Here is a 12,443-nt window from a genome sequence, read left to right as displayed (position 1 = left end):
CTGTGGGGATGAAAGGACCCATCCTCCCCTGGACCCCCACTCCCTGTTTACCTGGAAAACAGTTTGTCCAAGTTGAAAACCTACTGATTCTTTGAGCTTCTGTTTCAGTTTATGACACTTTGTCCCTGTACATGTTGCTGGTAGCATTTGATATAAATTTTGTCTATCTGGAGATTAGATTTTGGGAGCAGTCTCTGGCAGTACTCTTTTGTAATTCATCATAAAAGTTTGGAGAATACAGTGATCTTCTAGAAGTCCAGATGTTTGTTTTTTATTAAAGTAGTAGATGCCTCCTCAGTGTGAAGCTTGTGCTGATAAAAGGTTTTGTATTAATATTTTACTCAGCATTAAATGTGAATCAGTATATACTGATGTGTTGTTAACAGCAAATTGCCATGGTCTCATCATTGCACCAAGTGTGATAGAGCCTTGGTACTTTGTATTTGATGAACATAATTAATTAAATGTGGAGGATATGCCTTTCCAGGAGCTTAACCCCCTGAATAAAAACAAAAAACAAAACAGGCAAATAAACTTTGAATTCCGTCCTGTTCCTTTATCTTGTTGATAACACTTTATAATATTACTGTAACAGACCATAGACCCAAATTTGTGATAAGGTGTTTTTACCAAGAACTTCCCTGTAGGAAGGAAAGAAAGGGCTGTTCCACAGGATGGCCACTACCAGATCCCACTTTCTCACCACATCAGAGTTCTCAGCACAGGTGCAGGCTGAGATGAGACCTTCTCTGAGAGTGACCTGTGTCAGAAGGGAAGGGAGCCTCAGGATGCCCTGTCAGGTCAGGGTACCAGGCAGGAGACCATGGGGTACTCAGTGTGGGGGTGGGGTGAGGAGGGAACTTCAGACTTTAAAAAGGCCACTTGAAAGGGCTCAGGGTCACCTGTTTGTCCTTTCCAAGAGTACGCTTTATCATTTTCTTGGGACCTTAACTTTTTTTAACTAGCAATATTTGGTTCTTTATTATTAGGGAGGGGCTGCTTTCTTCATTAAAGGAAAACTCCAGGCAAAGTGACATCCGAGTGAGACCTGAATGATGGGGCAGAGTTTCCCAGGCCAGTGGGGTGGGTGTGGGAGTTTGCCAGACTTGGGCTGGGTGTACTGTGACAGAGAATGCTAGACAGAGGGTACTTGTGAGTGTGTCTGTGGGCATTCCAAGAGTGTGCATACAGGCTCAAACACAGCATCCTTGGCGTAGGGTGGCCTTCATTCATGCTCATGTCAACTGGCCACACAGTGAATGAACTTTTAAGTTTGAGCTTGATCCTGAGAACAGTGCAGAGCCAGCCAAGTCCCTTGAGCCAAAGAGTGACACAATTTTTCTCCTCCCACACATACCTCTCTTCCCTTTACACAGTTCTTTTCCTCTGCCCCAGCCTTGGTGGGCTGTGCTCCTGGCTCTGTCCTTGGCCTTCTCTGCCACCATGCCCAGGACACTGCCTGGGCAGTCTCACCCACTCGCGGGGCTTCTCTTCGGTGATAAATCCCAGACATGCTTCCCTAAGCCAGGTCTGTCACCCAAGCTGCAGTCACGTGTGCCTTCTGTGCATTACCACCTCTCACACTGCACAACACTCCGATTCTATACCCCCAAACCAGACTAACTGTCTTTTCCTCAAATCTGTCATTTTTCCTATATTCCCTGTTGGTGGGAAGCCCCATTCTCAATACACAGGAAAGCCAAATACATAAAAGTGTTTTTTCCTCAAATCAGGAGCTAAGGGCTGCCAGGTCTAATTCCTCCTGTTCAGTACCTGTCCTCTTGTCTGTTCCCGCTGGTACTTTTGTCAGGGTGCACTGGAGACAGAACCTCTGTGTCTCCTCACCTCTTGTCTTACACCCATCCAACCCATTCTTCACACTTCTGGGTATGACCTTTTGGAAAGGCAAACCTGTTCTTCTATAGCTGCCTAAAACTCACCGCTGATCCCCTTTGGGTATATGAAGCCAAAATTGCAGCCAGAGTCTCTTGCTCTGCCCCCCAACATATGGGCTCCATCCAGCCATTTTCAGCTGTCTGTTGAATCTTTCGAACTCCTTGTTGCCCCTTGAATGCACATTCCTTCTTGTGCTTCTTTCAGGTATGTCTTCTATCCCACACACCGACTCCTAACATCTTTTTCAAATCTCTGTTCAAGGGAAACCCTTCTTAAAAACCATTTCTGACCTACTATCATCATCAAAGGAATAGCAAACATTAACTAGTGCTTACTGCAAGCCAGACAATGTTTTAAGAAAGTTATTCGTATTACGTTATTTAACCTTCACAGTCTCCTTATCTCACTTTGCAGAAGGGGAAACTGAGGCATGGGGTGCTTAAGTAATTGCCCAAGGTCATAGAAGCCAATAAGTGACAGGGCTGGGATTCAAACCAGAGCAGGAAGCTCAGGAGCCCATGCTCTGCGCCCCTGTGGTGATGTGGCCTCACACAGCCCCTTCAGCACCTCATTGACCTTCGCTGGCTCCAGGCTCCAGGATGTCTGCCTCCTGCTACTAGAGAACATGACTCTTCAGGATGAAGGCGAAGTTTTATAGAACTTGTACCCACAGGACTTAGAACACTTGTGGCACTTGGAGGTAGTGATCTCATTCCTGTTGACCATGTTTAGCTGTACTTCTCATCAACTCTAATCAGTCCTGTAAGCACATGGTGTACGGGGCATAGCCAGCCTTTGAAAATGAAGGCTGACTGTGAACACTTCCACTCCAACCCTTAGGAATTAAATGATGGATCGTATGAACTAAGGGTCAGCAGGGGTGTCATTGGACTACTTCTGCAGTTACTGCTGGATCCACAAGGGTCTCCTGGATTGGCTCTGTTTGAGGTGAATGAGCCTTCCCTGGATAGGCCAGTAGGCTATTTCCTGTCCCTTGAGATCAAGGAGTAATTGTGTTATTGAGGAAAAATAAGACTTTAAGAAGATTTGTGAAGTTTATTAAAATAACCACTACATTCATGGAACAGGTAAAGCTAGATGTATTTGCACTGAGGACTTTGTGTATATTGTATGTGTATTAAATCCAGTGTTCAAATAGACGATGGGGTCTCAGGGAGGCTAAGTTACTCCCTGAGTCCTGTTTTTTGGAGGCATTGTAATAAACTTTTCCCTGTGTTTACTTGAAAGATGATTTTTGTTTATTTTGAGAGGAAAGAATGTTGGCATAATTTGCTGAATTTTGCTTTTAAAGGCATGTCTGTCAAACTTGTAGGTGGAAAGTGAGACCAACGTCCTGCAGGATGGCTCCCTCATTGACCTGTGTGGGGCCACTCTTCTCTGGAGAACAGCTGATGGCCTTTTTCACACTCCAACTCAGAAACACATTGAAGCCCTCCGTCAGGAGATCAATGCCGCCCGGCCGCAGTGTCCTGTAGGGCTCAATACCTTGGCCTTCCCCAGCATCAACAGGAAAGAGGTGGTAGAGGAGAAGCAGCCCTGGGCATACCTCAGCTGTGGCCATGTGCACGGGTACCACAACTGGGGTCATCGGAGCGACACTGAGGCCAACGAGAGGGAGTGTCCCATGTGCAGGACTGTGGGCCCCTACGTACCTCTCTGGCTTGGCTGCGAGGCAGGGTTTTATGTAGATGCAGGACCACCAACTCATGCTTTTACACCTTGTGGACACGTGTGCTCAGAGAAGTCTGCAAAATATTGGTCTCAGATTCCGTTGCCTCATGGAACTCACGCATTTCATGCTGCCTGCCCTTTCTGTGCCACACAGCTGGCTGGGGAACAGAACTGCATCAAATTAATTTTCCAAGGGCCAGTTGACTGATGCCCTTAACAGCCATCTACAATTTAATTAACAAGTTACTGTGAAGATTTTGCCACTAACTCTAGATTTTACCTTTTTATAATGCTGTTTATTAATGGAGGGGGTCCTGAGGCTGGGAAAAAAGATGGGGCACAGTGATGAAATATGCCAGGAACAGAAGATGCCAGTGGTGTGTTGCATGCTCAGAACAACAGCATTGTCATTGAAATCTGCTTGATTAAACCATAATATCTTTGTAGTAATTGGATTTAAAATGCCGTGCTTTTATTTTAACCTTGGATTTTTAAACAAGTGTTTTCCTTTGTAAATTTGGACAAGACTTTATATCTTATTTTACCACTGTAGAAAAAATTTATTCAAAAGTTGTTGGCTCTTAATGTGCAACCTTCCATGCTGTGTGATGTAAGTGTAACTGAAAGACATGCAGTGTCTGGAAGTACTTGATATAGGCTAGAATCTGACCGAAACCAAAGGAGCGGCCCTATAATACGTGGTTGGTGCACAAGATATAACCTTAGGCACAGGCGGTTATTTTAAAATCTGGGGGATTTTTTGGATATATTTTTCTTGGGGGGGGATTAGAGCATTCATATGCTGTCATGTTTTCTTCTTTTAGCTTCAGAGAAATTGAATTACTTTATACACACATCCATCAAATACCTTAACATTTCAAACAAAGAATCTTCCATAACTTTTTAGTCGGCCTTTTGTGACTTCTGTCTAATATGGTCTTTCCCTGATATGCACCTTGTGTGGTTAAAACTGTTAGATTCAAATGTAGCACCTCTTAAAAATTCATTAACTCTGGGTGATTACTGCAGCAGAAACCTGGCCTAGGTACTATAAGCTCAAGTTTATTTATTTGCTTACTGAATTGTTTAAGATTTAAGAGTGATTAAACATCAGATTTTACTTTTCAGAATCACTTGTGGGGGTTTCATAAGGTTTTTTTCTTTCTTAAGAAAGGCAAAATATTGCAAGCCTAAAGCAACATGACACAATGCTACAGTCGTTTTTGTTCACTCCCTTTCTGCCATCTGTCACCTTCTCTTGCAGCTTATGGAGCCTTGTAAATTTTGAAAATGTTTGCAAATCAAACTAAATTTAAATGTGATCATTAGATATACACAACACCAAGTGGTACATCTGCAGAGATAATTTGAAATTCCTGATTTCAAGAGAGCAAATGAGTGTTTACTGAGGAATAATTAAATCAGAATTTCATATGAGCTCCACCATTCCTCTCTGTTAGTTTCATTTCATTTGGAATAATAATTCTTGGATGCTCATTCTCTGTGCTCGGTACCAGTAGTATTACTCTTCCAGAATGTAAAGATCCTTTAGGACATGAGACTGCCAGGGCTGGCTGAGAGGGAGTAGATCTCCACCACGTGGGGCAAGTATTTATTTAAACTAACAGCCTCGTAAATCAACCATTGCAGATCTGTCCTACATTTTTTAACCTCCATAAAGATATATAATTTATATGATTCTAATATACTGTATCCGTATTTGAATTGGTTTTTCCATGTTTTGCTTACCAGCAAATATTTTGCTTATTTTCAGTCGTTCTAACCCATTTTGAATGTCCTTTCCCTTAAAGTGATAAGATACATTAAGATATATATTACTCTTGATGGCCACTGCTTAATTTGACTTAGTACATAAAATGTTCAGCCTCTCCATGTTAAAGTAGCTTTACTTTCAGTGGAGATAACTGTTTAGGATGAGGCATTTTTGTTCTGGTAATTTTTAAGTGATGTGAAAATCCAACAACAGTCCCTTCATTGGCATTTTACCTACCTGCAGGCAGAAAATGAAAGAGAGCCATGCAGTTGCCTAGAATAAGACATCGGATGCCTTTTGATCTAGCCAGTCTCCAATGGTTAGCTTTTACTGACAGCCTCTCTTTTCAGCCTTTGCTGCTTGGGGTTCCACAGTGATAAAGGCAGCACAGGGTCCCTTTTCTTGCTGTCTGGGTTTAGGGAGTCTTGATACCCTAAAAGCATCCTGTGAGGTAAATAAATGGTCTTGCATCTAGAAAGGCTGGATTTTACCTAGCAAAAACATTTTTTTTTTTTCAGGAAAGTTATCATCTAATTCCCTTTCAAGGACTATTGTAGCTCAAGGTCTATAGTTCTACATGCAACATACACCCCAAAATATAGTTACCTTCCAACCTGAAAAGTTTCTGACTTTCAGTAAACTCAGATAGCTAAGTTGTAATTTGGCTAATAAATTCCCAAGCTCTTGGAAGGGGTACAGGGTACGGGTACTGCCCTCTATCAGCACCTCTTTTCCTTGACTTCCAAGTGAGGTCCTCTCCCAGCTTACCTAAGGCACCACACGGAGGTGGCAAATCTGCAGAAAAGAACCCATGTTCATCTTGGCCATTTCCAGGAAGATCCCCTTGTAATTTGGCTAATGAGTTTTTTTTTTCCGGAGGTGAGAGCAATTTAGTTTGTAAGAATAAAGAACTCTATAGTTCAGAACAAGTGATTTCTCAGAGGTCACTTTTGTTTTTATGTCTTGCTGCCATCACACTGAAGGGTGAGTCCCACTCCCCTACGTGTACACATAAGAAATTGCTGACCAGTTATCTTGATCTCAGTCTGACCAAAATGCCTTTTGTGAATAGGTTTCCAGAAGTGAAGCCCCAGCAATGTATTCCCATTTTTTTCAGTTTATGTCACTTTACTACCAAAAAAAAAAAAAAGAAAAATTCAGAGTGGATGGATACACTCTGAATATTTTTCTAGTCTGGAATTTTTTTATTATTAATAATCAATGGTGCCAGGTCATGCATGTTACAAATTCAACATTCCCCTTATTTGGTTCCCCTTTCTGCAAAAAGGGCTACAGTTCACACTGCAGAGTAAGTATTAAGTTTCCTGGGTTTGTGAGTTTCTTTTTTTCTAACTGTGGCCCCCCAAAATTTTTAATTTTAATATAAATAGCATATATATATCATTCCTCAATACTTAATTATAGGGTTTGGTACCTTTGTGCCTCAGGGAAGCCATGTGGTATAACTGGTTATAAAATTCCAGGGTTAGGGTTTAAAGAAAGGAGAAAGCCATTGGAAAACTGAAGGGCTCCGTTAAGGAGACTAATGAATCTGAATGCAGAAATATGCCAGGAACTGGCATACATGATTGTAGTAGAATTTATTTCCAGTATCAGTAGGGAAGTTATTACATATATTGTATTAGGAAAGTCGAGGAGAACTCTTTTCTTCATAAAGCTTCAATGCTTTATTTTTGCTTACATGAACTCAAACCCCTGCTATTTGAGAGCTCAGTATTGTTATTTGGCACTTTTGAGAGTTTAAAAGGAGCATGTTTTCTCCTCAATTTAACATAGATTACAGGATCATTACCTACAGTTCCATATTTCAACCAACTTCTTTTTTAAAGCCATTCTCTTCTTCGGATTTGCATGGAAGGATGTGTGATCACAGCGTTGTTAATGCTGAGAACTAGGTATCTTCATGCGATCTTGTTTTCTAATGGTGGAATTTCTGATAGACAAACCACAGAACCTTCATTGTAAGCCAGACCCAGCTCTGTTCCCTTGGCTGTCAATCTTATATCTCCATGATTTAGCCTTCATGGGCTGAGGGCCCGACATTCCTCCTTCAGTGCTGGCAATAGAGCACAGTTCTATTATCATTTCTTTAGGACCCAGTCATAGGCCAATGAGACTTCAGGATGTTTTTAAAAGAATGCAAGCATTATTGAAGTAGTAAAACAAAAGAAGGTTCAGTATTTCTTTTTAGTAAAACTTACATCCTCTCAAGTAAATTTTCATCCTGTGAAGAATTTATAGAGGAAGATAAGGAAAAGCAAATATTTTTCCAGTTCTACTTAACTGTTTCTAAACAAAAGTAAAGTTGATGAAGGGAAGTTGTTCCTTTTAACTGAGATGACAGATTGTTTTTCTGTACTACATAGTCTAGAAGTTAAGAGGGTGGTCATATTTACCATGTATAGTGTTAAAAGCAGTTAAATTTTATGGATATATTTGTAAAACTGTTCTTTTATATTTCATGTCAAATTGAAAAGTTTATTTCTTCACTATTGTACCTGTGGAAATACAAGCCATTTTACAGGAAAAATCTTCAAAAACTATTAAATGGATCTCAGTATGTTTGTGAATCATTGTCTTCAGACTCTGTGGCTATCATTGGGTTCATCAGGACACTCAGTAGGAAGCTGATACAAAACTAGTCTTGATTTTTGCATTTCTCAAACTTCCAAATTGATCCCAGTTGATCTTATTGTTTAATATTCTGCACAATATATGTTTAAATCTGGATTCTGAAAATTCCCTTAATTTTTTTATTTAAAAAATTTCTTTGGTGTTTATATTACTATTTCTTGTGACATTACATCACTGTCAAATCTAAATTCTAGGAAAATTTAATCTGGTTTATAGAATTAATGGATTTCCTTCATGAGCATTATAGTCATATTGCTACTTCTGTGACAATACTCATTCAGTTTCAACAAAAGGATTGGTGTGTAAGCCTTCAAGCCTTAAACTAATGTCTTTCATAAGAAAATATATGTATTTGGCTTTTTTCATCACATTGATATTCAAGAATCTTAGCATTGAAATCGATTTTAGAGAAATAGATTTTTCATTTCCCCAAAACCACCACACATTTATATAGGTTTTTATTTCAGGAGTTAAGTGTTCCAATACTTTGTCAAAGCTAGTAAGATGCTATGAATTTTAAAATGTGCTGTTACAGAAAAACATAGTTGCGATTGTGAGATACATCCCATTTGACAAGTGTACTAAGACTATTCAATGAGGTAAGAATAGTATTTTCAAACAGAGCTGTGATAACTAGATACCCACTTACAAAACAACGAAGTTGGATCTCTGCCTCACACAATATATAAAAATTACCCCCAAATGGATCAGAGAACTAAAACTATGGAATTCTTAGAGGAAAACCTATGTGACCTTGGATTAGCCAATGATTTCTTCAAAAATAACCCACAAGCAACAAAAATAAATTGGACTTCAATATTAAAATGTGAATCAAAGAATACTGTGAAGAAAGTAAAAAAATGGGAGAACTATTTGGAAATTAGAAAACTGAAAAGAGACATCCAGAATATATGAAGAACTCATACAACTCATCAATAAAAATGACATTTAAAGATAAACTTTAAAGTCAAAAGATTTTAGTATTTTTCCAAAGAAGGTACAAATGACCAATATGCACATAAAGATTCCCAACATCATTAGGCATCAGAGAAATGCAAATTAAAACCATGAGATATGGTTTTATGTCCACTATGATGGCTAAAGTAAAGATAGTAACAAGTGTTGACAATGTGTTGAAAAATTGGAACCCTCACACACTGTTGGTGGGATTGTAAATTGGTGCAACCACTTCAGAACAAATAATTTGGCAGTTCTTCAAAAAGTAAAATAGCACATGACCCAGTATTTTCACTTCTAGATATGTGCCCAAGAGAATTGAAAACATTCACACAGAAACTTGTACAAAAATGTTCATAGTGGCATTATTGACAGTAACCAAAAAGGAGAACCAGCCCAAAAGTCCCAACTGATGAATGCATTAACAAAATAGATACATCTATGCAACACAATATTATTTGACTATGAACATTAATGAAGTACAACATGCATGAACTTAACATGTTGAAGTCAGACATGAAAGGTCACATATTATATTTCAGAAATAGGCAATTCACAGAAAGTAGATTAATGGTGGCCAGTTGTTGAAAGAGAGAAGAGTAAGAAGTGACTACTACATGATGAAAACGTTCTAAACTTGATAGTGTGATGGTTGCCAAACTGGGAATTCACTAAATGAAACTGAATTTTACTCTAAAAGAGTGACTTTTATGGTATGTGAACTACACCTCATAACAGATATTTAAAGACACTAAATTTCAAGATGTTAGATTGTGAAAATTTGCATCCTGGAATTAAAATACAGTACCCTACCTTAGTCCTTCAGATAAAAATACTCAGGATTCTCCCATTTTTGCCTACCTTGAGATGTTTTCCAAAGTATTACAACATAGCTCATTCCTTCTTATCACTCTTCCACTTGCTGTTAAGCATAAGGCTGCTGGAAAGATTGGAAACAGCTTCGTATTCTTCTTTTAGTTATTGTTAAGGTATCATTGATATACAATCACATCAGCAACACTGTGGTTACTACATTCCCCCCATTATCAAGTCCACACCACATACCCCATTAGAGTCACTGTCCATCAGCATTTTAAGATGCTATGGAGTCACTATTTGTCTTCTCTGAGCTATACTGCCTTCCCCGTGCCCCACCTACATTATGTGTGCTAATCATAATGCCCCTTAATCCCCTTATCCCTTCCTTCCTACCCATCCACCGCCCTCACTCCCTTTCCCTTTGGTAACTGTTAGTCCACTCTTGGGTTCTATGGGTCTGCTGCTGTTTTGTTCCTTCAGTTTTTGCTTTGTTGTTACACTCCATAGATGAGTGAGATCATTTGGTACTTGTCTTTCACCACCTGGCTTATTTCACTGAGCGTAATACCCTCTAGCTCCAACCACATTGTTGCAAATGGTAGGATTTGTTTTCTTCTTATGGCTGAATAATATTCCATTGTGTATATGCACCACCTCTTCTTTATCAATTCATCTACTAGGTTGCTTCCATTTCTTGGCTATTTTAAATAGTGCTGTGATAAACATAGGGGTGCATATGTCTTTTTGAATCTGTGATCCTGTTTTCTTAGGGTAAATTCCTAGGAGTGGAATTCCTAAGTCAAATGGTATTTCTATTTTTAGTTTTTTGAGGAACCTAAATACTGCTTTCCACATGGTTGAACTAATTTACATTCCCACCAGCAGTGTCGGAGGGTTCCCCTTTCTCCACATCCTCACCAACATTTGTTGTTGTTTGTCTTTTGGATGGTGGTCATCCTAAGTGGTGTGAGGTGATATCTCATTGTGGATTTAATTTGCATTTCTCTGATGATTAGCGATGTGGAGCATCTTTTCGTGTGCCTTTTCACCATCTGAATTTCTTATTGGAAAAGTGTCCGTTCATATCCTCTGCCCATTTTTTAATTGGGTTATTTGGTTTTTGGTTGTTGAGGTGCGTGAACTCCTTACATATTTCGATGTCAACCCCTTATCAGATATGTCATTTATGAATATATTCTCCCATACTGTAGGATGTCTTTTTGTTCTACTGGTGGTGTCCTTTGAACAGCTTCATATTTTTAAGATTAACTGCCTCCTTTATTTGCCATTAGGATGAAAAAGTAGAAATACAATGCTGTTTCTGAAAATATAGAATAAAATGCTCGTGAAAGAATAGAATGCTATTCTGAGGTGTCAAAATCCACCTTCTTTGAAAAGTATTTTTATGAATGAAAACTTTTATAATCTAAATATAAACCAAGGACTATAATAAAAAACTTAAAACCTGGTAAGTATGAAGAATAAAAGCTATTTATAATTCCACCACTTAGAGATAAACACTGTTAATATTTAGAGATACAGCTTTCTGAACTTAAAAATATGAATTTGTAATTGTGACTTCAATTTCATTCTGGTCTTATAGTTATTTAATTACAAACACTCTTTTATATAAGTTTGGAAATGTGGCTTTGAGAACAGAGCAAAAAAGGATAACTTGTATGTCCGTGGAGGTTTCTCATTAAACAGCTGCAAAAGGAAGTTCTCTCTTACAGAGCACAAGGTGTGTCTGAGCTGGAGAAATGAGACCGTGGATAATGGCTGCCAAAGCTATAAGCCTGAGAAAACTATTTTCAAGTTGTTGTGTCCCCTGGGCAATTATGGGACTTGAATTAGAATGCCCAAATACACTATTCTGAAGCATTTCTTTCTTCTTTTGTCTTCTAAACAGACTGTAGTTGAAGAATATTACAGTTATTCTTGTTATTTAAAGGAGGAGTAATGGACTCTTTCTTGCCTAATTCCAGGCTCAAACTTGAGCTTACAGCAGAGTGCCCTGAGTTGTTTACTTACCATACAGATTCCTTAGCTGCATTGTCAGAGGCTGATTATGTTCTAGTTTTCTAGGTATCTCCAGGAATTTACACTTTGAACAGACAACCTAGATGACTTTGCAGGTAATCCATGTTCATGCTTTGAGAAATTCTTCAACTAAACATCTGTATTGATTGTATGCTTGTGTGGTGCAAGTGACTGAATTCCTATTGTATTTACTGGTTTTGGCTGACCCAGCATGTTTCCTGGAAACTTGAGGTACACAGCCTCACATGGACACAGGAACAGATGGCATTACTGGTCAAGGGTTCTTCTTGTCCTCTGAGTCCAGCTTCCATTTTCTCTTATGTGAATGGACTTGACTCAACTCCATTGCCTCCTTTCTAAACTTCATTCCCTATCCTTTACCATCAATTTCTTTAGCTTATGCTCTTAACCATTTCCACCTTACAGGGGGAAAAAATCTCCAGAAGTTGTCAGATTAGTTTGAGGGAATTAGGGTTAAAGATGAGATTTATACATAACTCGGGGGGCTTGCTGAGTTCTCAAAATTGTTATTCAACATGTGGAAACCTGCTGTGGATCAGCAAACTTGGTGTCATCACAGCACATTTCATAGGCCTTGGGTTCCTACTAG

At 39.1% G+C, this 12,443-nt stretch overlaps 1 protein-coding gene across 2 annotated transcripts in view; it reads left to right on the top strand.

Annotated features, from left to right (window-relative positions):
- PELI2 (pellino E3 ubiquitin protein ligase family member 2) overlaps positions 1 to 7,953 on the top strand; it is a 217,430-nt gene extending 209,477 nt beyond the window's left edge. For both annotated transcript variants that reach the window (XM_073211192.1, XM_073211191.1), the window contains one exon: positions 3,230 to 7,953. In XM_073211192.1, the coding sequence (XP_073067293.1) occupies positions 3,230 to 3,796 (567 nt within the window). In that variant the 3' untranslated portion in view covers positions 3,797 to 7,953. The remainder of the gene's footprint in view (positions 1 to 3,229) is intronic.
- Positions 7,954 to 12,443: the final 4,490 nt, after the last annotated feature.

Source organism: Manis javanica, chromosome 8, assembly GCF_040802235.1.
Source record: "Manis javanica isolate MJ-LG chromosome 8, MJ_LKY, whole genome shotgun sequence".
Taxonomy (NCBI): Eukaryota; Metazoa; Chordata; class Mammalia; order Pholidota; family Manidae; genus Manis; species Manis javanica.
This window is presented reverse-complemented; position numbering and strand designations above follow the sequence as displayed.